The sequence below is a fragment of the Abramis brama genome (genome assembly GCF_963993115.1).
Source record: "Abramis brama genome assembly, chromosome: 15".
In the NCBI taxonomy this organism is placed as follows: Eukaryota; Metazoa; Chordata; class Actinopteri; order Cypriniformes; family Leuciscidae; genus Abramis; species Abramis brama.
The window spans coordinates 3,019,885-3,047,544 of NC_139977.1; the positions used below are offsets into that span (position 1 = coordinate 3,019,885).

Sequence of the window (27,660 nt, forward strand, 5' to 3'; positions counted from 1 at the left end):
TTTTTTTGTCTTTTCTTTATCTGGTGACGCTTTTGTAAATTCTGTAAAAAAAAAAAAAAAAAAAAGAAAAAAAAAGAGAAATGTTTGTTTTTCTAGTTTCTAATGAATGATATGTACATGTGTGTGTGGGTTTTGTTGTATTAAGAGTCTTCTGTAAATAATTTGAATGCTAACAGATCATCTTTAAACATAATAACAGCAAAAACAGAGAAGGAATCCTTTTTTTTTTTTCACCAAGAACTTAATTCTCATTCCAAACCCTTTCTTTCTTCCGTGGAAAACACAGAAATGATGCTCATGCTAGACAGATGCATTTGAGCTTCCAAAAAACAGCATGAAAGTATTATAAAGGTGGTCCATATGACTGCAGATCTCCTGATTTGCCAAAAAGCAACAATTTCAAGGGGTCCTATTACGCCCTTTTACGAAGTCTTGAGTTTGTTTTTGGTGTGTACCAGAATATGCTTTCATGCTTGGTTGTTCAAAAAACACGATATTCTTCACGTATTTTACGTGATTACAGCTCCTCTCTCCCCAGTCTGGTTGAACCATAGACTGTAAAATCTCTCACCCCTCTCACAGTTGTCATGAAGGGCAAAATTAGCTATATAGAGTAGCTATATAAGATTCGACTTAAGTGTAAAGCGCAACTTATGCGAGTAATGTGACGAACTGCTGATATTTACGCTACGCCATGACACTACGCTAATTCTGTCGTCATGAGTTGCATGAGTAGAGACTGAGTATGTTTGTTTGGCTGGAAGCTGGAATTTTACTTTGCAAAGTGTTAAATATGAATATTTTTCTTACACAAACTCATGGTTTTGCTTCAGAAGGCCTTCATTAACTCTTCCTCCAGAAGCAGGATTGGGCATCACTGGACTAAAGCAGGTCCACAGAAGTAAGAAAGTCATGGAAGTTAGGAATCACAAACCAAGGGTTGGCAGATCTGAAGAGGTTCCCATGAAAGAGCATGAGTGCAGATCCATTTTCCTTCCAGCCTTAATCAAACACACCTGAACAAGCTCATCGAGGTCTTCAGGATCTCTAGAAAGCTCCAGGCGGGGAGTTTGATCAGGGCTGGAGAGATTGTTACATAAATTAACATGTAAAATACTGGTGCCATATTACCATTTGCTGTCACAACAAGCCTGTGAGCTTTTGCTCATCAGACACGCTCTACAAAAGTGACCAACATTAAAGTCTTTCACCGCATCTGGCTTGCTTCTTCAAAGCTCCTCGGTTTCCACGGTTTAGATGAGCATGTGTTCTTGTAGGAGTTTCCCCCAGCTGAGAAGTGTGCATGTAAATGAGAAGGGTTTGTGATTTCAGCTGTCGAGGTCAAACTGCAGTTCTGATGCACGGCTCACGCTCACGCTCTCCTAATCACAACCAGAACTGGTCCTGCTCCTCACATTCCTTTCCTTCTCTGACTTTTCCGCTATCCCACACAATCTCGGACCACAGCGAGGGATGTTGCCATTGCCTGAAATACACAGTGGTTAATATTGTGGCTATATATCTGTGAGTCTATATCAGTTTTGCACAAACACAAGTTGGATCATGCTAAAAATACCGTGGATTGTGTTGGTACGTCATACTGAGACGTTTTGTACTAATCACTTAGTGATTGATTGGTTTAAAATATAATTAAATTGGAAATATCAGATGGGTTTCTGGCAATGAATAATTGCCAAATAACTTTTGAACTGATATAATCTATCATGCATTGATCAAGTCGCTTCATAAATGGAGGTTAATCCACTGGAGTCATCAGTGTCGTGCCAGCAGGGTCAGTATGAAAGATTGTGAAGATACAGAGGCGTGCATGCAGAAGCAGATCTCTGCTGAGTCACTCGCTTCACAAGACCAAGTTTGGACAAGGCGTTTGGAAGGCAGATGTGGAGAGCGCTGGCTTCGATTAAGAGCAGAAAAATAGAAGCAGATATCTGTGAATCTTCCTCTGCAACAGCTAAAAATAAACCAGCAGCTTTGTGTATTATAAAAACCATCAGCGATCATTAGTCCAGCAGAAGGTGTCTTCAAAACCCCTAAAGGCCAGCTGGAGCAGGCTCTTCATTCCTGGGCCAACGACTAGTCAAGAACACGGTGAATTACAAGCAAATATACTGGAACATTTTATAATAATGTGTTCTGGCATGTACGGGGACTGAATATAAAAGTAACTGCAGTCATATTTTATTCAGGACAAGAAAGTAAGCCAGAATGTTGGCATAAAGGGTGTTTCCAAATCCTGGGTTGGCCTTGGGGGGGGGGGGGGGGGGGGGGGGGTAGTTTTTGTTCAGTGTTTGGGGTAGTTTTTGTGTTACCCAGCTCCTGGGTCAGATGTAACAACCCAGTGTTTGGGTAGTTTTTGTGTTAGACGTAACAACAACCCAGGGATTGAGTTATTTATCACAGGCTTTCTGCGCCCTCTTCAGGAGAGAGCAGTGCATCTCCGTCAAACTGGGGCATGTCTTCGGTAGCCTACAGGTTTGTGTACATAAATTCGTTATTGTTATGTATATCGTTTAATTTTATGCAACGCAACACACAGGGGCGTGATGTGAGTCACCTAACAAGTGGATCTTGTGGAAACATCATCTTTTCACGGGAAACGCCTGATGCCTTGCATAACATTTTATGATTTTATTCAAAAAGATACAGAATATAAATGCTTAGAAAGTTAAAATGTGTTCTCAGAACTGTACACTGATTGTTTATGGACAGTCAGTCTCAGTCATAGCATATTTCGGCTACGATGAAACGCAGGTAGAAGTTTAATTTTTAAATGTTAAAAATATTTAACATTATAAAATATTTATATTTATAAAAAATTTATATTTTATATATTTTTATATTTTTATAAAATATATAAATATATATTTAAATATATATTTTTATATTTTATATTTATAAAATATTTATATTTATAAAAATAGATATTTTTAAAAGTATCTACCAATACTAGGGGGGTAATAATTAGGCGGGGGTCAAAATTTGGCACAACACCGGTATTCGGTAATGCGATAAATCGCGGTAATGAATATGCACGATATTGTTATCGCGGGCACTTCAAAATACCTGAAAAATAATAGATCAGAATTTATATTTATAGAACGCGCATTAGCTTATTTTCCATCAACCGCTTAAACAAACACTGCATATGCTGCGCGAAACACGTGCGCACTCTGATGTAAACAATCCCCACATGAAGCACTGTGTGCATGCGGCGCAGTGGCACTCTAGTTTAATGTAAATAATCCTCACATGGAGAAGCATGGCGGAAGGAGGAACACTGCCGACGATTTATCCCCCTTCTAAAAGCAGGGCTGTCAACTCTACGCATTCAGTGTGAGAATCACGCCATCGACACTTTTCACATGCTCTCGCGCCACACATCTATTTTCTCACGCAGAGAAAAATCACGGAGCAAAGAGGACACTGACACCGACAGACTGGACAGAGCAGGTTACTTTTGATATGAAAAAAATTCTCAGCTCTCATGTTCTGTCCATTTTATTACGAAATTCAGACAATAAATACCGTTTTGGCGCTTGTAAATGTGATGTGACCGATCGCTGTAGCGCCTCAGTTCAAGCAAACCGATCCTCTGTTACTTTTTATTTAAAGATACAGTACAACTTACCGAAAGGTATTTATGCCTCATACATAATATTGATCAGTGTTTTTCAACCAAAGAGGTCAATAAAACTGCAGGTGAACAATTATGTCACAGAACATTACATTTACCTCAGGAAAGCCATTTAATGACCAACACGTTAGTTGACTAGAAAAAATAGCTAGGAGTATTTTGCTAAATATGTGCACTATATTACATTTGTATTATATTTTTACTTGTGTCATAATTTATTATAATGAAAACTAAATTGTATTTAATTTAATTTGTTAATTTTTAACCTTTAATAATTATAGCAATTAAAATATTGTGATAATACCGTATACCGTGATAAAAACTCAATCAATTAATCGCAGCATGAAAATTTGATACCGGCACATGCCTAATTGACAATTGATCTCTATTGTTTATGTATAATCGTTACAATTTCGACAAACGTCTATAAGTAATTGAAATCCGTTGGTGAAAGTGTGGGAACCTCTTCTAAAACAGACCAAGGCACAATCATCGATTCACCTAAGACTGTTTTTCTTTCTTTTCTATGTTTGTGTGTGACTGTGACAGAATGGCAAACACATAGTTAAGCAAACCACCGTATAATTAGTGGTTTCACAGAATCCAGCGGCTTCTCAAAACAGTTCATATGATGTCATCATCTTACTAAACAAGTGTGTTAAAGAGGTCATTAGAGGCAACATGAGGGAAACCCTGCTCTCACCAGCCTCAGAACAACATGGTCATTTCTTTCATGTATAGCCCGAATAACCAGACACTGGGGTTGCTGAGTCCACGGTTTCCCCGCGGAACTGGGCGGTTGCTTTTTGTTTTACGGGTTAGAAGTTTTACATATTTATTTTTGGTTATTTCTTTTTTGTTTGAAATCTTTGAATGAAATCTTTTGCTTCTCCCACTGTATATTTTGCCAATGGTGGGACTAAGAGTGCTAAGAGACTGTGTAGGGTTTTGTTTTTAGCTGCATTGACTAACAATTCATGTTAAATTGTAAGAATATTTAGAAATTTTTATTTAGATTTATATTATTTATTGAACTAAAATGGATTTTTCAGTTAGTGTTTGGTGCAGATTTCAGTACGGATTGGACAGCATGTGACTGCGAGATAGATAAATTTGATTTATTTAATGAAACATGTTGGATTAAGCGTTAGTTCAGTTAGGACATATAGCCTAAGTAGCTTTTATTAACATGCCTTAGAAAAAAAACATTACTGGTGTGAATCTTCAGACAAAACCATGGCACTGATTTAGTTTAAGATATATCAGCTCAAGTTGCTTTCATTTAAAATCCCCCTGTAGTCAATAATTGTATCCCTTAAAACTCATCTTTGATCACCAAAATGACATATTTAAAAGTTTTTTCCTTGAAAAAAATGTCTTCATGTCTTAAAATATCTTGCATGTAATTCAACTCCCTTTTCTCATTTAGTATGCGTGGTTCTATGAATATGCAAATGAGCCCCGCCTCCACTCACTCACTCAACTCAGAGATCCACTGGTTGACGATCACACGTTGATCTGATTGGTTACAAGGTCGTTTGTGACGTCAGAAACACCAGCGATTTCAAAGCGTGTTTTTGAGACTGTCTTTGGTTCACTGCAGTTTTAAGGAGGAAATACTCAGCAATGGTGTCGACTTATGAATTTACACATGGTTTGTCTTAAAGCATATTAAAAACACCACATAGACACATAAACAACATTAAAAGCTGGATTTACACCACAGGGTGACTTTAAAAACAGTTCAAACATGCATTTTAGTCTGGGATTAACATCTCTGTCATTTAAAGAAAAGAAAAAATTGCCCTGTATATTTTTAGGAATTCCAACAATGAAACCGGGAGCGAATGGGAACGCTCTTCTTTTTGTTTTTTGTTTTTTAATGCTTTATTTGAGCATTCAGATTACAGTGTGAAACAACAAAATTAGAACACAACAATAAGTATTAAGAATAACAGAAATATAAAGAATAGTTAAAGAAAACTTCGCCAACACCAGCTCAAAACAAAAACAGAACAGTCACTAAAAATAACAGAGAATGAAAAAAGAAAGAAAGAGGGCGTTACTTAAAATAAAAGAAATTAAAAAGTTTGTGGTCGTGCAAATTGTACATGTTCTGAGTGCTAGTGGGAACACTGTTCATGAAACACCCTCGCTTTAGGATAGTGAAGTAATGAGAGTTCATTAGTTTTTCACAGAGCAGGAATTACAGTCTCAGCATTTCTTGCAGAAGAAATCTTAGTTTATTAAGTTGGGGGTCGACCAACAAGCAACAGCGAGTCCAGTCAGTCGTCAAGATCCAAAGTGCTTTACAATGAGAAATATTGAAAAGAAAGAGGCTACTTAAAGAGACGAACTGTCTTTTAATGGAGTCGTTATTAGCAACAGGACCTAGCGAAAACACCAGCTTTATTTTCATTCAGTTTCTAGGAATGTATTTGACAGCCTGGGGCCGATACCATGAAGCCGGTTTAGGTGGATAGCCAGATATGTTTCAGTTTAGTTTGCGCCAACCCTGGGTTTTAGGCACCATGAAAGTGGTTTGGTTTTTAGCGTGTAGTGACTCACGCTCCTCGGCTAACCTGATCCGGGACAGGTGATGTTCCAGGTGAGAGGTTGCAAACCGAACTTGGACCAATCAGCTGTGAGCAAAGTGTCACATGTCTGATGCGATAAAGTCACTCCACCTGTTTCTACTCCAAATTAAAAGTCACTACAGAGCAAGTGAATTTTAAAGACAAAATCGTCTGGCATTTAGTAATGCTTATTTAGAATAATACATTTGTATGATTTAGATATTATTTATGTAATTATTATACCCTTAATCGATCACACATGTACAATTTTAGTTCATCAATTATTATTACGCAGAGTTTAAATGAATAAATATATAAAGGTAATATAAATACTAGGGGTGTGACGAGACGCTTACTCCACGAGACGAGACGAGACACGAGATTGGGTTCACGAGAACGAGACAAGACGAGATTTTTACACAATTTTTAAGAAATCCTCAATGATGAAATATATGAATGGAAAATAGTCTTTTATTCAACTGAAAATCACAAAATGCAAAACAATTTATGTGCATTTTGAAATCAACTTGTAATGAATGTTATTTTACTTCTATTTTAATGAATTCTATGCAGTAAAGGACATGCAAACACTGCAAAATGTTTTGCTATAAACTCTACTTCTCCCTGTACGATTTCACATGATAAATCTAACTCCTTTCCACAAATCGAACATAAAAAAATAAAACAGTATAAATAAAATAAATATAAATAACTGAAATAACACTTTAAATGCAAACAGTAAGTGTGTATCCATAATCAAAGTACTGCTCTCTCAAAACTACAAGTTCAAACAGAAACAATTTTTTTCTTCAAGCATGAAAAAGAGATAAATTAACTAAGATAAGCCTAAGATATGGTCATGTTCTTTTTCAAGAATATAAGCATGTCGACGATTTCTGGCAGCAGTTGAGACCTTTGGGCAGGGCTGCACGATATGAGGAAAAGCTGCGATGTGCGATAACATTGTTTAATATTGCGATGTCGATTTGACTTGTGATATGTGAATGTTAGCTATACTGTTCCCATGTCTTAGTGCTTTAATAGGTTCTTTGCGTGATAGGTCAAATGTTTATTACCTGCCTGGTTCAGATTACACTATTTTAGCGCGATTTTGGCACGATCCGTTTCGTGGAGACTCGTAAAGGACAACGGGCGTCGGGACGCAAGATTCGATCGTTTCATTTCGTATAGTGTGTCATAGTGGGCGACAACGCGTCTGTGATGCTTCACGACATCACGACAGAAAGACTAGCATGTTTAATTTTAACGGTCCTCCACGACGGGTTGAGTGTGAGCGAGAGTGAGTAAGAGTGCGGTTACAGTGAGTGTGCGTGTGTGTGTGTGTGCGCGCGAGTGAGTGAGTGAGCGAGGGACAGTGAGTGTGTGTGTGTGCGGAGTGTGTGTGTGATTGGCCCGGCACACAAATGATTTAAAAGTGGCAGGGGCATCTTCAATACAAATTTCACCCTCACGCTCCATCACGCTGACATCACAACAACTCATGAGACAAAGTTTTTTTTTTAACTCACGAGACAAAGTTTCACCTCGACGAGAAATCTCGTCGCGTTTTAATCTCGCGAGATCTCGTAACACGAGATCTCGTCACACCCCTAATAAATACGCTTTAGACTATAAAATGACTACATGTGAGCTTAAACGTTCAGTTCTCTCTATACCTTTATCAACTGTGTAAACTAACTTCACAACTTTTACTTGCACTGATATACAGTAGCGAGACTTTTTCTTTTAGTCGTCCTCTTTCATAGACAGCCATTTTCTTCTCGCTGTGTAAATTTGTTTCAATTCTTAATATTTTAATACTTTTATTTAATAAGTGAATCACGCTGCTTCTCTCGCCAGAAATGAATCTCAGTTTCATGTGATTGGCTGTTCGCTACTGATGTCACACATTAACTCCTAAACTCAGGATAAAGCCTGGTTGGATTGGTTTGGTTTTGTCAACTCGACACTAATCCTGCAACCCTGAGTTTGTTCAGCTACCGTCATGGTACAGGCCCCTGGTCTTGACTTCATCAAGGCATAATAAGTTATTTCCTAGTTTAATTGCAAGATAGAGTTGGAGATCATCAGCATAACAATGATAATGAATGTAGTTTTTTGTCAGATAAAACCCAAACGGGCCCAGGACGAATCCCTGTGGAACAGAGGGTGTTACTGTCCATTTCTAATGTTCGAGACAGATTTGGATGTGTGAAGATGTTATCAACATTCAACGGACAGAAAAGCATGAAGACGCTCGAAGAAGACCTTGAGTGATTGCTGATGTTGGCCAACAACGGCAAATAACCGTCTCACCTTTCAATCAAACACTTCGCTAATCATGGGTTTGAAGCTAAGGGAATATTTCACCCAATAATAAACAGTCTATCATTATTTACTCACCCTCATGTTGTTCCAAACCATATACCTCTGTTTAACACAGAAGATGCAATGGAATGTCCATACCATGGAAATCAATGGGGTCCAATATTGTTTGGACCTACATGTCAAGAATCTTCACCCAAAACACTGCAAATAATTTGTAGACACTCAATTAAATTCAAAAGATCATCAAACGTACAGTCAAACCAACATTTATTCAGACTCCTTCAACATTTCTCACATTATCAGTTTATTCGCTATAGTTTAGAAAATGGTAATGAAATACAGTATGAGCAGAACTCAGTTGATATTTGACTGGTTTTGTCCGTCCTTCTGTTAGACTGTCTCACACATGAATTATGTTGAATATCTGTCAGCTGTTAAATTTAACTACACAATTAGATAATACCAGTTTAGCTCAACCAGTGACCAAGCAATGCTTCATTTTGTTCAGTCTGTGTGTAAAAAGAGCATTAGCAATTAAAGAAAACACACTTCAGCAAAACATGATCAGCTCAAAGTGTCCGAATCATATTTGGTCCCTAATTTGTATAAATGTTTCTGGTAGTCACTGTATGAATAATATTTGGGTATAATATGTCACAGTTTACTTTATTATGCTCTCCTCACTTACAGAAATAACTAGTGTCCTGCACACACTAGTGAAGAAATGTAAAAAATGTGCCTATATCTGGTGTCTGAATATTTTTTGGTTTGACTGTACATCCTAATTTTATGATGAAATTTTATTTCCATAATTTTTTCATGCTTTATTGGCATATGAGAGGTCATAAAACCCCAGAGATGTGTGTAGGCAGTTTCCCAGCAGCTGGTTCGCTGCTTTATGGTGCCATCATCTGGCAGACACTAACACACACACACACACACACACACACACAATAATGACAATCCCTGTTCACACACTTCTGCAGTTTAACCAGTTATAAACCCGTTTTAATTTGGTGTCCAGATTTAATAATGATTTTAAGTGGCCTTTTGCCGATCTCTGCTATTGTTGCGATGATCCAGCAGATTTTTTGTGTGGTTTTCAGGACCTGGATATGGCTAGAAATGCTGGTTTCTTTAGTTCACCTTAAGCTCTCTAAGCCCTTAAAGGCAGAAATCCAGAAGAAAACACTTGAACATTGTATAGTACCATGATGCCACAAGCAATATTTATTCAATGAATATCTAAAATGAAGATCTATCAATCCTATACGCATTTTTTTGTCTTGCTACATTATTTTCATATAAAAATAGTGTGAAATCGCCACACATAGATTGCATCCCCTTTGTTTATTTGCTAGTGAAAAGGCTGGGTGAACAGGATGTTCAAGGGGATTAAAAAACAGGTTTGTTCAATAGCTTGACATTCTGGCTTTATGTAACATTCTTCACTTTTTTTTAATTATTGGCCTGTCTGTGTTAAAATCATTATGAGACAGAACACACACTGAGATAGTTCAAGAGCACTGAAGCCTATACCATTTGCTTTAATGTCAACCCGACAACACCTACCGTTTCATATTTGATGCATGAATTTCTAAAGCCTCTAAATCACCAACATGATCAAAACTTTGCAGATACACAGTCTACTCCGTGCCTTTCGTCGTCCGATTGATATTTTTAGCACACCTGTAAAGCATCTCCTTCAGGTGGTGGTTCACGTCTCTTTGAGCTCTTATAAAATAAACGCTTTTTTGTTACTAATATTTCAACATGAACTCTGGCTATGTTTACACAACGATGCACTAAAAGTTTCTTTCCATGTACAGACAACGATCCCTGTTCACAAAGATGCATGAAACCAACTAAGAGAGGAAAACTTGTGTTTTGGGGCCTGGAAAATACAACTTTTTAAAACGGGGTTTAAAAGCACAAGACTTTAAAAAGATTCTTTATCATCTGTGTAAACTACAAACAAAAACCCCCCACAAATTTCTGTTTGTAGCTCACATGGACACAATAACAGTATTGTTTTCAAAAACTTGCATTTGGAATCCAGATTTCAAAAGATGTCGTGTAAATGAACAGAAAACTCTTAATTAGTGGTGTTTTTATAGTTGAAACTGTGTAAAGGCCCTTATAATGGGCTGAGGAAACTAAGAGGGATAATCGAGTAAACTTAAGTTAAAACTCATTAAATATGATCTTCAGGCTTTTGAGGAAGGTTTATTTGTTCATCTGTCAATCATCATTGTATTGCATTAATTTGTTTTAAAGTTAGAGTGATTTGATCAACTTATTTTCATTTAAATATCTCGCCAAGTCATCATTGGCAGATATGGACTGACATTTATGTGCACTTCCTCTAAGTAGACCACACTAACGTGTTACTTAATTTTCACTTATTTACTTAAAAATTGAGGAAACCTGTTGCCTTAAAATTAAGTAATGTGCAATTGTCAAGTTTGCATAACTTATTAAAATTAAGTAAACCCGTTGCCTTAAAATTAAGTTATGCAAACTTGACAATTGCACATTACTTAAGGCAACAGGTTTACTAATTTTGAGTAATGTGCAATTGTCAAGTTTGCATAACTTAATTTTAAGGCAACGGGTTTACTTAATTTTAATAAGTTATGCAAACTTGACAATTGCACATTACTTAGTTGAGGAAACCTGATGCCTTAAGTAAATAAACGCAATGCGAAATAAAAAAAAATTAAGTTAAGTGATCACTTTTTACAGTGTATTATACGGTTATAAGATCTCATTGATTGACATTACAACCTATCAGAATCTTAACTTTTTGGTCATATCAATAACAAACACATGAAATTGCATATTGTTGCTCAGTTTGGGTCTCTCCAAGTATGGGCTTCATATTTTCTATCTCATACGCGATCATACAGAAGATGAACCCTAAAAGCCTGATGCATCAAATTATCCAAAACTTAGATTTTTTTCTTTTAAATCTTTAGACAAAAATACATTCAATATCACTTTACATGGTTAAACTAGATTTTAATAACAGGCCTCCTCCTGAAAGCGGTTCGCACTGCTGGAACAGTCAGTGAATCTAGCAAACAGTCAGGTGTCCTTCCAGGATGAATCCTGTCCAATGAGAGGCCAGGAGAGAGCGAACACAACCCCGTAAACCTGCAGCAAGCGAAGACTGTGCCGGTCCTAGAAATCTCTGAGTGGACGAATCGGCTCCTCTTAAACATGGCAGACGCAGAAGGAAACAAAGAGGCCTTTTTTTTTTTGTAAAAAGTCAGTCATGTTTCATTTGATTACAATTTCTGTATTTACAATAATAATAAAAAAAACCTTTCAAATACATGAATGCACCCGGGCGATACGGGTTTCATTTGGACGACCCAAAAAAAAAACAAAAGAAAAAAAATCAACAAGTATTCAGAACCGCAAACATTCACGAGAACGAACTTCAGAGCCACAGATTCGGACCGGCCCGTCGTCCATCATCAGAACCAGTGTCCAGTCACACGAGTACTTGAGCGATCTCTCAACATTACACGAGTCTCTGTTCATTCTGAGGCCGCTTCTGCATCTTTCTCCTTTTTCTTTTTCTTCTTCTTCTTAGCGCTCTCCGTAACCTGCATGTAAAAGGAGTCGTTTAGTACATCCTCACACTGCATGAACAGACGTGTGTGTGTGTCGTGAGCGCTTAAACCCGCTGACCTCGGTTTCCTCCTCTGCCGCCGGAGCCTCTTCTGCCAGCTTCAGCTTCTTCTCTTTCTTCTTTTTCTTCTTCTCCTTTTTGATTTCTTCCTCTGTCTTGGATGTGTCCTGAGCAACAGCATCACCACTTTCACTTCCGCTCTCATCACGTTTCCTCTAGAACAACAAATAGTGTTAATCCAATACCAAGAGAAGCAAAAAACACGGTTTACAGTCTCGTTCTTAAACGCTGTTAACCGGTTTTCCTCCGCTAGAGTGAGCTCATAAACGGCTTAAAGATGCTGGATGTCACTTTCTCACTCTGCTAAAGCATAAATATACCATAATGTTTGAATATGTGACCCTGGACCACAAAACCAGTCACATAGGTCAATTTTATGAAATTGAGATTTATACGTCACATGAAAGCTGAATAAATGTGATGTGTGGTTTGTTAGGATAGGACAATATTTGTCCGAGATACGACTATTGTAAATCTGGAATCTGAGGGTGCAAAAAAATGGAAACACTGAGAAAATCTCCTTCAAAGTTGTTCATTTATGTTGGCGATTGTGCTGCATTCACTCACAAAAATAAATGTTTTATATATTTACAGTGGGAAATGTACAAAATATCTTCATGGATCATGATCTTTACTTAATATCCTAATGATTTTTGGCATAAAAGAAAAATTGATCATTTTGACCCGTACAATGTATTGTTGGCTATTGCCTCAAATATACCCGTGCGACTCGAGACTGGTGACGTGATCCAGGGTCACATATATTGAGGTTCACATACTCGTTTCACTTCTACAGCCAGTTATTCTACTCTGAAATGTGTGTTTCCAGGCTGGAATGTGTGTTTTAGTTTTGGTCTGTGTGATACGGCACTTTGCCATTTATTGTCCATTGCGCTCGTTCCATTGGGAACCGTGAGAGCATCGAGTCTGAAGAGGCGGGTCTAAATCTCCGATTTATATTTGGGCTGCAGTACCTATTTCCACCACTAGCTGTCATTCTTACAGACTGCACCTTTAAACACAGCATTGCCTGATTTTACCCAGAATGCAAACATTAACCTGATTCTGTCTTGAAGTGTGTGAATGCGAGACACGTCAAGTCTGAAGCCTTTGTTCCATTTTTAGCAATAGTTCGATCAGCTAGTTATTGCAATTAAGTTTTTTAAATATCAAAGCTGATTTCCATTTCAAAAATGTCTAATAAAGCACACACAGTAGTGCTTTGAATCATTCATTTAATTTTTATTCACAATAAAAAAAAAAAAAAAAAAAAAGTACTTATAAATTATATAACAACATTATACCATTTGAAACGCAGGGCCGTTCACGACGAGAGAAAACAAGTTTGAGAATCAACCGAGGCTAATTCAACAAGCTGATTTTTGAGAGTGATCACAAAAAGAAAACAGAAGTCACATGTACCTTTGCTGCAGTCTGAGCTGTCGCTTCACTCTTCTTCACCTTCGCCGTGCTAGGAGAGAGAGAGAGAGAATACAGGTAAATCCCATTCGACACACGACTCTTTCCCGAGGATCTGGCGATCGGTGTGTCCCGAGAGCTCCGGGGACGCCGGCACGTTGCAGACGCCAGATCCCGAGCTCAGGGTTTACTGTAGCAGACAGACTCCCTCTAAGGTCACCGCAGACCAGACAGGGATAACAGTCTGCGGAAACACCTCGGATAAACACGGAAGAGCTACCCATGGTCAGCTGCATTTTCTCTTTATTGCCTTTCAGTTTTGTAATATATCAGATCCACTGATAAATAGCGCCATCCTGTGGACACTAAGAATGTAAACTGGATAAATGTATGCGTTTCAGGGCTAATTTTCACCTGGTATTAAGATTAAAATCATAAATTTAGAGTATTAAAAGCCATAAGATCAGATCACAACTGGACGACTCTAAACACAGGAGTAAACGGGTCTAAAACGCTTTGAGCTCGTCCACTTTCTCCACTTCCAGAGGGAGTTAAACACACATTCGACCGGATTGCTGTCGTAGTGTAAACGCTCATGTGATCGAGTGTGTTCAAACAGCCTCTAAAAGACCGTCTTCTCTCCGTCTACTGAATAATGAGGGAACATTATGAGAAGAGCTCGAGCCGGACGGGTTTAATCTTTATCAGCTGGAGACACGAGTTCGGTTTGAAGAGGGAAATCGAGCCAAACACACTGTTCTCTCAGCGTTCCTGATTTCTAACACACACTCACAGCGCTCGGCTGATCTTGTGGCTGTAAGAGCAGAACTAAAGCTGATGCTCTCCGTGTGTTTATCTGTCGTGTTCATATGTAGATTGCGTAATCTTATTTCGTCTATTAGATTGAAAGATCTGAGAAAGCTCACACTCCTGTTAAGAAATCAGGACAGAAGTGGTGGAGAGTGGATTAAAACACCAGGTGTAAACGGGGATGTGTCTCCCTCGTCTGCTTGTGATCCGATCCACCAAAACTCATGTCAACACCAGCTGTAAACTGGGCCTTAGACTAGAAAGTAGACTCTGCCACTCATGTTGTCTATTTGAAAACAGACTATCAATTTTGTTTTAACCTATTGCTATTGTTGCTCCTGCTTTGTGAACACTATCACAATACAAGTAACAAAATCAGCTCCTCCTCCAGTCATGTGTACCTGTAGTCCACGTATCCCTCTTTCCAGTCCGCAGGAGTGCTGCCGTTCGGCTTGCCATGTTTGTCCAGAAGCCCTTTCTGAATCATCATCTTCTTCTGACTAGCCTGAAACACAAGAATGTTACGTTATGAAACACACAAACGGACGTCAGCACTTTAAAGCGTGTGATTTCTCAGTGTTCCTCACCTTCGGTCCGAGACCCCATTTGCGTGGATACGTGTCTCGCTCCATAATGACCCTCTTGATTTTAGCAACAACCCCGTGATCACATGTGGATATGACGGCTGTCGTCATCAGGGCCACGGCTGCGGAAAACACCAGAATAATGAGAATCTGCTAAAACATTAGCATCTCTGCTAACAGATGAAGCGTTTCACACAGCCATCAGTCTTGGGTGATAGATAGACAGTCATCTTCGCAGTAATGCTAATGTAATCTACATCACATCATCATGTGGCTTAAAACAGAGCATGCTGGGATTGCAAACGTGGTTTACCTGTACAAATGGCTTCTCCTTTAGTAGTTATAATGACAATGTCTTGATTGATCTCAATGCCATCTTCATATCGCAGGACGCCCGGTAACATGATCTTAGCGCCGTAACATATAGCGTTCACCTGTCACAGAAACACGTCATTATAATCCCGAACTTAACGATCTGAGCGGAGTCTGAAGAGTGTAAAGTTCCCTACAGCGCTGTCCTTCATGACGATCCTCTTGTGTGAGATCAGCAGCTTCTCCAGAGGGAAGATCACTCTCCTCAAGTACGTCTCGTCCTTGTTGTGGTCGAACTGCCACTGCGCGTCCAGCACGTCGTGCATCGTCACCAGGTTATCCTACACACACACACACTGGGCTCAGACAACTCAACGCTTTCAATGTCATGCAACATGTTTTATTAGCTCTTCATGCATGCGTTTAAACCGATTCGGTGCGTTTCAAATTAAAAATACCCGCCACTTGTCGCCACCTACTGGCGTAACAATGTAACGACCATTCAAATAAAGATCGTCAAAGTTACTTTCAAAAGGTGATCGACTCCATTTTGATCACTTTGATCAGTGTTTATATACAAACTATAAACTTTCATTTTGTGATAATTTGAATTATATAAAGAACGATATTTAAGGCTGTTATGTCTCAAAGCATCATTTTACATGTTTTTAAGCATTAGCCGTTTAAGTGTTTGTCATTTTAAACCATTCAAGCGACATTAGATGCCAAATCTCTCGTGTTATGTGTCAGAGCATGCAAGGACTACACAGCTCAATATTCTCTTTAAAATAGAGAACTCTAACAAAATGACATGCATTTACTGTCATCAGCGTCTGACATTAATTACTGCAGTCTGTTCAAAATGAACAATTAAACAACTCACTCAAAGAACGAATCTCTTGAATGACAAACTGCAATTTAACGTCACTTGTCGCCACCTACTGGTGTAAAAATGCAACTGGCAATCTTTATTTGAATGGTCAATTTACTTTCAAAAGGTGATTTACTACATTTTGATCGCTACTGTAGACAGTGTCTGAACTATAAACTTTAATCAGTACTTCAGTGATAATATTAATTATATTAAGAATGAAATGATTCGGTGAGGCTGAAAAGACTGCGGATACGCTGTGATTGTTCTTTTTACTGCCCGTTCATGTTGTCTTCAGTAGTTGCATGAGAACATTTTACATATTAGTTACCTAGCAATATTTTTCATTGCGATATCGAAATTGGCACTGAGAATTGACAAGATTTACATCCATTTAATATTTTGAGCATTGCAATTGCGATAAATATTTGCCATTGCGATTTGTTGTGGTAAAATAAAATGTCTTAAAATAAAATCAGACATAAGAAATATTTTTAAACAGTTTGCAGAGTTATCTAAATTGGGGACATTACATAGACTTCTATTGCATCTATATACAGATAGTTATAAAAACATAACCTAACCAACACCCTTCAGCATTTTAATAATTTTTACAAATGCACAGACCTCCAGAAAAGAGGTTTTGGGAGATCGTCAGGTTTAGCTCATTTCTGGGTACACATTTATACTCAAATATAAGTAGATACACTGGGTGGGGTTAGGAACTGGAGAGATTGATCATTACTAGCCTACGACTAAAGCAGTTTGTGTCGGCTGAAGTTCGATGAAGGAGGTCACACAATAACCACTTCATGATTTTGTTAACACACAGCCATTTTCTGTCCCAAAGATTAATTAGCAGAACTGGGGATGAAGCCCAGAACCGAACTCAACACTTTGGGTCCGGGTTCTCACCGTACCATTTCTCCCAGCACACCCGAGCGAACCCTGCGCAGCTCCTGCATCTGCCCGCCGACGCCCAGCAGCAGACCCAGATGCACACACAGCGTTCGGATGTATGTGCCCGCTTCACAGCTCACCCAGAAGATACCTGCAAAACACACACACACTCAATCCTGCACTTCGGAAACTAAGTCATCACAGTGGATTTAACCCTCTACACACACCTGAGCAACAGAAGAGCCACTGGCTTGTGTATTTTATGTGCCCGTGTGTGAATGATTGCACCAAATTATTTTATCTTTGTAAAGTGGCACAGCTTTTACATTATCTGAAAGTAAACTTTTAACATAAGCTCTATCATAAAAAATTAAATAAAAAATCCTTGATTGACTTATAATTAGCCTGTATGTCAAACACTGGAGTGGGGCTGTGAAATGATTAAATCACATCCAAAATAAAAGTTTGTTTACATAATACATGCGTGTACTACGTATAGTATTTATGTATGCATGCATATATTGTATTATATTATATTATATGATATATACTGTATATGCAATTTATATTATATACAAATAACAAATTTCTTAAATATATGCATGCGTGTATTATATATACACACACATATACACACACATTATGTAAACAAACTTATTTTGGATCCTGATTATTTCACAGACCCAATCCAGTGTTTGAGATAATCATGACTGATCGCATTCAAAATAAAAGTCTGTGTTTACATAATATGTGTAATGTGTATAATTTATATATAAATACACCCACAAGTATATATTTAAGAAAAATGTGTTTTATATATAAAATGTATATATAATATAAGTTATATATACACAGTATATACATGCATGTGTGTATTTATATATACACAAACAAATGATATTTAGTACACACACACACACTATGTAAACAAACTTTTATTTTGGATGTGATTAATCGTTTCACAGCCGTACACTGGAGAGGGAAATCTAAACTTATAAGCCAGCGTCTGATGACGGGCATTTAGTCGCCTAGCATGGAAATCTAGTGGCGTATGCGAGTGAACTGTAGAGGTCTGCAGTAAAGCCATCAGCCTTGGGTGATAGATAGACAGTCATCTTTGCACAGTGTGCTAATGCAATCTACATCACATCATCATGTGGCTTACAAATAACGAGTCAAGAAGAAATAAAGCTTCTGCTCCTAACCTAGTCTCCTCTCGGGGTCATACTCGATCAGCTTGCTCTCGTAGATGGTGCGAACTCTCAGCTGGCGCTTCACAGCAGCGATGAGCGGAGGCCTCTGGAACAGGGCTCCTGTTAAACACTCCATCGCCTGAAGAGACACACACACACACACACACACACACACTGATCAATCTCTCACACAAGACTTCCTGCACTCATTCACGGTCACGGTCCATGTGCATAGAGGCTTTCGCACCGGAGGAACCTTTCATAGTTCCTAGAACTATTGGCGGAAGCTCCTGGATTTTGGCGCGTTCGCACCGCAGGAACTGGGAACGATTTCAGTTCTAGGAACTCGTTTGGAGGAACTAATTTAGCTAATAACTAATGTAACCCTAACCCTCCTACCCTAGAGTCGGTCTAAACCAGCGCTGTAGGAACTATCAGTGTCTTTAGTGTTCGCTGATTGGCCGAACGCACGCGAAGCACCCGCCATTTAAAACACACAGATTAAAGCCTATATATTTACTCCACAAACTAACTCTACGAACATGTAAAACAGTGATAGATGAGCCTCTAAACCTTTACGCTGAGGAGAAAATCCAACGCCACTTTGAGGAGATCAAGAGAAACATGATTATGTGTTTCTGCTCAGCAACACTGGACATCAGACACGCGGCATACGCTAATAACTCTTCATCACTGTCTACTCTCTGTGTGTAACAGTTCTGTCTGATAACGTATGAGACAGCACTGTTAGACAGATCGTACACTAATGAACACGGAGAATGAGAGCGCTGCCGATCTCAGCGACGTCAAAATAAAAGTCTCAACAACAAGCGTGTCTCACGTCACTTCAGAGTTCCTGCTGGCGCTGCGAACGCAACAAGGTAAACGTTCCTATGGGAAACATTAGTTCTTGGGGAAACACTGGAGGCTCGTTCTGGTGCGAAAGCCCGTGTGTGTTCAGAAATGTCAGCTCTTCTTCGGTGAATCCAGGCCCTCGACTCATGCACGGTCTCCGAGAGCATCCGATACAGCAAAACACTGCAGCAGAGCCACGAGACCGGCAGAGAGAGAGGAGGGCCGAGAGACACTCAGAGAATGGATAAACAAGTTCATCATGTCACACACACACACAGCAATGAACCGACACACTAACGGCGTTATTCAAAACTACAATGGCAGATTTCTGCAATTATTCACTTTTATGCGTTAAACCAGGGGTTTTAAAGTCAAAGAGTGTTTTCCATCCTAATATTAAAGTATGAAATACAGAAATTGAATAATAATAAATACTACAGTCTTCACAATGAATTAAATGCGCTACAAAAGCTTTTCGGTCAAGTGATTCGCTCTGTCGTTTGATTACAATGACAGACAGCAACAGGTTTATTAGGCTCCTGTCACTTTAAAGGGATAGTTCACCCAAAAATGAAAATTCTGTCATCATTTACTCGCCCTCAAGTTGTTCCAAACCTGTATGAGTTTCTTTGTTCTGCTGAACACAAATGAAGATATTTGGAAGAATGTTTGTAATCAAACAGATCTCAGTCCCCATTGACTTCCATAGTATATATTTTTCCTACTATGGAAGTCAATGGGGACCGAGATCTGTTGATTACAAACATTCTTCCAAATATCTTCCTTTGTGTTCAGCAGAACAAAGAAACTCATACAGGTTTGGAACAACTTGAGGGTGAGTAAATGACAGAATTTTCATTTTTGGGTGAACTATCCCTTTAAGACTGGTTGCACTCATTGCAATGAACCACCACAATAACCACTTAAAATTGAACAAACTGTTCTTCAAAAATAGACTGGAATTATTTACCTGCAGATATTTGATCTATTACATCCTTTTGTATGTTTAAACAAACTTGATCCTCACATTTTGCGGTGGACTGTACATGCTATTTGTGACTATTTCTTTATTTTTGGTTTATATTGGATGCTTATTTATAATTCCATTCATTGATAATATACTTTGTTGTACATTTAATATTTGTTATTTCAACTTTGTGGTGTTATTTTTCAATGAATGTTTGTGTTTTGTTGTTTGATGTATTGTTAATTTGTATTTTTGTTGTTGTGGATATGTAGTGACCTATTCGCTGTTATATCTCGAAAACGAGATGGTTCATCTCAAGGAGTTAATCCTAATAAATACATTTCTATAAAAATGCAATAGTATATTTCTGCCATCTTTCCCTATTATGCTTTCAAAGTCAAAGACAGTATTTCTGGTAAGTCTAGCCTAGTATTCAAGATGAAGCAATACAGAAATTTAATACTAATAAAATAAAAACTATGGGCTTCACTGAATTAATTAAATATGCTACAAAAGCTTTTCAGGTCAAGAGCAGTGAGTGATTCGCTCTGTCGTTTGATTACAATGACAGACAGCAACAGGTTTATTAGGCTGCTGTCACTTTAATACTGAATGCACTGATCCAATATAATGATATGCATATGATTTTGCATATGAAGTGTGAGTATTTGATCAGTAAAGCGCAGAACTGATATTTTTTAAATACAGCCAAGTTACCAATTATTTCACTTTTTTCCCCCTACCATTTTAATTATTCATCTATATAATGAGCGCTTCAAGTCCATATTTTATTGGTAGTGTTCGAACCCTCCAACCTTTCCACACCCAATTCCTCTAGTCTTCTTAAAATCTGCGTTGTGAACCAGGATTTTGCTTCATTTTTGACCAGAGAAAGTTGTGGCTAACTAACATTAGGGTACTAGTGCTGTCCTACTGTCCTTCAAACATGCTTCTCTCTCAATCCTGCACTAAAATTTACTTTGAGATTTGTTTTACTTTATTATAGAAAGCACATGCGTTAACTAAGTTTTTCAACAGAATGTTGGCGATTAAAGGGGTGGTATAATGCCCTTTTCACAAGATGTAAAATAAGTCTCTGATGTCCCCAGAGTGTGTGTGTGAAGTTCTAGCTCAAAATACCCCACAGATAATTTTAATATAGCATGTTAAAGTTGTCACTTTTTGAGGGCGAGCAAAAACACACCGTTTTGTGTGTGTCCCTTTAAATGCAAATGAGCTGCTGCTCCCGGCACAGGGGGCGGAGCTTCAAGAGCTTGTGTCCTTTTACCTCACACACACATGCACTGAAAATTTCAAAAACTTTTAGCCTTTTATGTTCAAACCAGAGTCAGACAATGATGGAGAGACTCAAGAAGAAGACACAACATGTAGAAGCAACAGGACATTTCTGAATGGTTATTGATGAATTTATGTAGCTTGTGTAGTTATCTTCTAGTCATTGATTAGCATATTCTGTCTTGATAATCTACAAATTGTGTTCAGGGGGCGGAGTTTATGTAAATATTAGGGTTAGTGATGTCACTAACCCGGGAGGAAGCTCATTGTAGTCTCTACCAGCCGTTTGTTGTAGTCCTTAAACGATTTCTTTAAAAGCAAATATCTCCCTTTGCTTTGAACTTTGAGCGTTGTAACTTTGCAGATGTTGTTTATGCTCAAATAGCAACATTACACACTAACTAAAGTTAGAGAAGTCAAATCATAATCAACCACCCCTTTAATTAATCTAATGTTTTCGTTTTGTCTCCAAGTTCTTAGACAAAAGCACCTTTCTTTAGAATTAAAGAAAAAAACATTCATAATCCCTATTGGATGATTATTTCTAACAATCCCAGAGTTTATCCGTCATATTCCCCACCTCTGTTTAAAGCAGAACTCAATCCTACTTACCCTGGCTAGCTGGTGTTCGTTCTCTAGTGCATTGTGCAGCCGTACTATGCCCACATACTCTTTGCCTAAAAGCAATGAGACAAGAGTAGTAAGGAAAGGCTGCTAATTTTAATGTGAGGTTGAACGGGTCAAACTGTTGACCTGGAAGTGCTGCGGACGACCCACCTGCGCTCTGCTGGGATTTAACCAATCGCGTGGCTCGCTCCACACACACGATCAAGCAGCCCGTGACTTTGGGGTCAAGAGTGCCACTGTGACCCGTTTTCTCGACACGAAGAATCCTCTTGATCCACGCGACCACTTCATGGGAAGAGGGATTGGCAGGTTTGTCCAGGTTAATGAAACCAGCTCTGGGAACACAGGTTCAACATAACACTTGTGTGAACTTGAGGTGCAGCTTCACAATACACTCACATGTGTGGAGGAACCATCAGTCTGGGGTGATAGATAGCAGGTCATCTTCGCACAAAGTGCTAATGCAATCTACATCACATCATCATGTGGCTTACATCACATTTTAGGGATGCACGATATATCGGCCACCATATCGATATCGGACGATATTTGTTCATTTTTAATGTTATCGGCCCGATAAGAAATTATGTCTTGTATATTAAAGCTGATAAATGTATTATTTCCTTCAGCTGAGACACTTCAGATGCGCACTGTTCAACATGATGGCTTCAAAAAATGCTTGAAATATGATTGGAATCACTTCAAAAAAGGAAAATACGGTCCAGTGTAGTGTTGTCACGATGCCAAAATTATTGTTTCGATACCAAGTCAAGAATTGCGATTGATACTTTTTCGATACTTTTCCTGAAAAGGGAGAAACACTTTCAAATATCATTGCTGTGCTTTATTTTAAAACCGGGACAACATTCTAATCATATAACACACTAATAAATGAACAGCAGATATATTAAACATTTGAACAAAATATGAAATATCAAAATATCAAAAATTAATTAGAGCAATGACATTCAAGGTAAAAAAATTAATTTAGCAGCATTATCTCAGTTATCATAAGAAACATAAGAGTTACCGGTAATAACTTTATCTTGATTCTGAACTTTGAATAAAAATATGCAGGCAGTGTGCTAGCTCTAACCTGTTAACAAGGGAGCCGAAATAAAAACGCTCACGCCACGCAGCCAGTGTGTCACCGGCCTTACAAATCTGGAACGTGGTCATTCTTTTAAGTATCGATACTAATACATTTAGGAATCGTGACGTTTTTAATTTCCTAGAATCGCGATACTTTTGAAGTATCGGTGCACCGTGCAACACTAATCCAGTGCAACATTTGCAGCATATCGGCTACATAAAATTATAATAAAAACATAATTGTGTGCTTGGGTCATGGATTTTAATGGTGAGACTTGTTTTTGTTATCAGGCTCTCAAACATTATATAAAAACTTGGATTTAAATGTATCGGCCAATATCGGCTTTCAAACTGAGAATTATCGGTTATTGGCCAAACTTTTCATATCGGTGCATCCCTATAACATTTATTAATACGGGATTTCTTACCTGACATAATCACTTATGTTCCTCTTGAGCGGATTGGAGCCGTGTGGCAGAGGAGTGTAATGAGCCGTCCGGATGTTGAGCTTATCAAAATGCTGTAGAAAAACATGTAGGTTAGAAGCAGAAGTGACGTCAGAAAGTTAGACCGAAGTGTGTATGTGTGATCAGAGGTGTCTAATCGTCTTTGTCAGAAGTGGCCTGACCCCTCGCACCAGCATCATGACCCTGACCCGCTGACCCGACAGAACACCGGGCCAGACGAGCAGAACCACGCGCCCAAACCCTGCGACCCAGAACGAGCCGCGGGGCCGGCGAGCGACAGGAACACTAGCGCTCAGCGAATGGATAAACACGTTCATCATGACACACACACGCTTGGTGAAAGGGTTTGTGGGTAAACAGACACTGACCTTCAAGAGCAACGGCCACTGAGACGTGTCCAAGGTCGCGACCTTCGACTCGGGTTTGATCAGGAAGTCTCCACTTTCTTGAATGTCCTGATGGAAACAGTTCAGTGAGTTTATTGGTAAACTGATTTTGGAAATGGACAAAATCTAGTTTGTGATAAAAATAGTGATGTAAAATGTGTCGTGTGTAGTTCTCCCAAAATAAAAAAATTCTGTGTGAGAAAAAATTCAAGATTTCAGAGTTTTAGTGTCAGACATTAAACTACTATATATAATGTTGAATATAATGTCTAATAATGCAATGGAGGAATATTAGGGTGTCCTGATGATGCCAAATGTCTGATGTTACCAGTAAAAAGTGTCCGACATTATTTTAAATATATCTAGTCAGTGAGAGAGAATATTCGTCTACAATAATTCAGTATTTTCAGCTTCAGAATCATGAATATTGTTATTCTGGCGTCTCTATTGTCCTGTGCTTTGGGTTTCAGCACCAAGTCCAAGACTATTCATTTACACACACAATGTAAAACCAAATTTAGCGTTTTAATCAACAGTTCATTTTTTGTTAACATTTTATCATGTGTCTTGAAGTATCGCGATAATATCGTATTGTGAGTTCAATATCGTGATATGTATCGAATCGTGACATGAGGGGATCGTTACACCCCTAGATAATAATAATCAGGTAGTGTTGTCAACAACACCAAAATTGCATAAGTTAGCATCAATACCATCCAAATACATACGAAAAGTTGTCTATGATTGATCAAATGTTCCAGGCAAATCATTTTGATGTAAAATCAAAGTCTGCCCTACAGTGAATATCCTGTTATACTCATTACAATATGGAAACAAAATGGTTTCAGATTGGGAATACGTTTTTTTTTTTTTAGACAAAAAAAATAAAAATGTTAGATCAGAAATTCAGTTGTGGACACATTATATTTTAGTGAACGTCACAGTTTTAAGTGTGAATGTCCTGTAAAGAGCACATTAAGGGCTTTCAGACACCAAATCTTTGGAGGTTTCACCATCACAACAACTTCTCATGGGTCTTTAAAAATGACTGACATTAATTTAGTGATCTAATGTAGCACTCTTATAATCGGAAATATGAGTTTCGTAATTATTTAAATCTGACTACTTCTCAAATTGTTTGTCAAATCAACATCTCTGGAAAACGTTATGGGGTTTCTGATCAAAATATGACTTTCTGTTATAAAACATTGCACTGATTTCATACATGTCCACTGTAGAGACACCAGGACTTACAGCAGGTTTATCAGGAGTTCTGGGAGACACAACTAGTGGAATTATAGATCACTATTCCTAAGAAATACTAGATATTATGGAAGTGTTACCAATTATTACTCCCATTCTTACACTATTTTCATTACATGTTGCCGCAAAAAACATTAACATGCAGATTAGATGCAGTGTAAGATACATTGTATTGAATGGGAAAACCCAGTTATGGCCATTTTACAAATAAAGTAAAATGGTGCATCAATTCATTCCATTATATCTTTCATAACAATTGAGAATCATCTTTATACACAGTTTGTTTGTTTTTAAAAAATCCTGAAACCTGAAAATTGATTGCTAAATGTATACATGCATTACATCTATACATGTAATTTAATGTCTTTGTTTTTTTTACTACTACTTAGTCCTGGACATAGCATAACATTAATAAAATATATATTTTCAACAACAACATTTGGATACAGAAATCAAGAAAAACACATGCATATAAAACTGCAATTACCCCAACATCTTCTGATGAAATTTTCTGTGACCTTCTTTTCTTCTCTTTCTTGGCTGAACTAACTGAGGACAAAACAAATAACATGCATTAATACGAGAGTCAGTTGTGTAGATCTGCACATAAAGCATGTTAAATCAAGCCTGGTTTCTTCATCGAGCGCGTGCACATAGCGAGACCACGTGGCCTGTGCGAGCAGCACGTGGCGTTTGATTTAGCGCTCTAACTTAGCACAAAGCAGGTTTAAAACTACATTATTAACGTTAAACGTTACATTACACCACTGTCTGTCACTGCCGATCAGATTGCGCTACGATAAATAAGTAGTAAAGAGAAAAATAATAATTTACAAGTATTAAGTGACCGTGAGGTTTGCAGACATGTGATAACTTAAAGTAGCCGCAAATCTGCCCATTTACTGTATCATCATTAATTTATTTACTAAGACTATTTATAAACAGTAAAGTTATCCGGCTTTCATGCAAGCAGAAATACATTTACTTCCTATATTATTACTGGCTAGCTAATGACGGGTTATTTATGTTGGGGAAATAGATAAACTAACATTAATAGTTCCCCCACCTTTTATTTTCTTCAAGCATTTAATAAAATAAATAAACTAGCATTAACAGTAGAATTAATTAGCAATAAGACGCATTAATGAGAGCATTTGCACAGGTCACGCATTTCTACACGCACCCGGGAATCATGCGTGCTGATGAAGTTGAGAACTCAGCTCTGATTAGCTTACTTCTACCCTTCTAAATCGCATGATATATGTGGATAAATGCACATTAAAGTACAGTTTAAATGTAAGCAAAATCGTAGCAAATAACGCAAATGTGTAAAGCATGATCTTACTTTCCACGTCCGCCATCTTCGCTGCTGCGCGCTTCAGAGGACAGCAGCACGTGTGACAGTTCGCGCATGCGCTTTACTCTGCGGAGGCGGAGAGAGCGGCCTCACATCTCGCGGGATTTGTAGTATCGCGATATTATAACGCTGAGAACGTGGAACGTGGCCGCACGAGGGAGCAAGCAGAGCCCCTTCCTATGGGATCACAGGAAAATCAGCGCCTTGTTTCAGGAATGATTAGGGTGAAATGAGGGAAGATAAACTACTCATGATCAGACTACAGTTACATTTTTATTTATGACATGTTTACTTAATTTTCACAAAATTACATTAAATGACTAATAAATAACTGATTCTCTTTTTAAAAACAGCATGTCACTTATATATGTTCATAAAGGATATAATTACACAGAAAATTGAGAGGCTTTTTTGTTTTATTTTGGGGGGGGGGGGGAATTGAAAAAATTAAGTACAAAATTATTTTAATTTTACATTTTTGTTTTAATTAAATATTAATAATAAATATATAACTTAATTATACATTTTCATCAACTTATACAAACTATTCCTTCTACCAAAACTCTGACATAATGTTTAATACACATCAGTTTTTTTTGTGTGTGTGTGTGTGTGTGTGTTTATATCAGCATTGTACAGGATTATCCTATTCAAATCTTTGTGATAATACACACACTAGTCACTAGGTCAAAACTAATATAAAAGTGATCCAAAACTAGTCAGATTACATTACCTAAAATGTGTAATGAAATAGTTTCTAACAGTTTTCATATAATTTTTCATAATTTCATCTCACTGTAATTTGACTAATCTACTCAGCACTGGTCTTTTATGTAAAATACTAAATTAACCATTCTCTTTAAAATTGTGTTTTGACAATTTAGTTGAATAACTGATGACAATCAAGGCTTCTGAAAGGGAAATACGTTTTATGAATGTATTGAAGATACGTCGTTATAATAACACAGATAATTTAAATTGAATGATTTCACTCATTTGGCC

At 37.9% G+C, this 27,660-nt stretch overlaps 1 protein-coding gene across 1 annotated transcript; it reads right to left on the minus strand.

Annotated features, from left to right (window-relative positions):
• Window positions 1–10,765: 10,765 nt before the first annotated feature.
• On the minus strand, window positions 10,766–26,713 carry dkc1 (dyskeratosis congenita 1, dyskerin). Its single transcript, XM_084136073.1, has 15 exons — window positions 26,647–26,713; window positions 25,789–25,850; window positions 24,021–24,107; window positions 23,614–23,705; window positions 22,244–22,428; window positions 22,079–22,143; window positions 18,361–18,487; window positions 17,176–17,306; window positions 15,582–15,725; window positions 15,386–15,506; window positions 15,076–15,194; window positions 14,890–14,993; window positions 13,682–13,730; window positions 12,259–12,414; window positions 10,766–12,173 (listed from the first exon to the last, which is right to left on the minus strand). Exons 1-15 carry the CDS (start codon window positions 26,660–26,662, stop codon window positions 12,105–12,107), a joined length of 1,527 nt encoding a protein of 508 aa, XP_083992199.1. The 5' UTR covers window positions 26,663–26,713; the 3' UTR covers window positions 10,766–12,104.
• Between the last annotated feature and the right edge of the window lie 947 nt (window positions 26,714–27,660).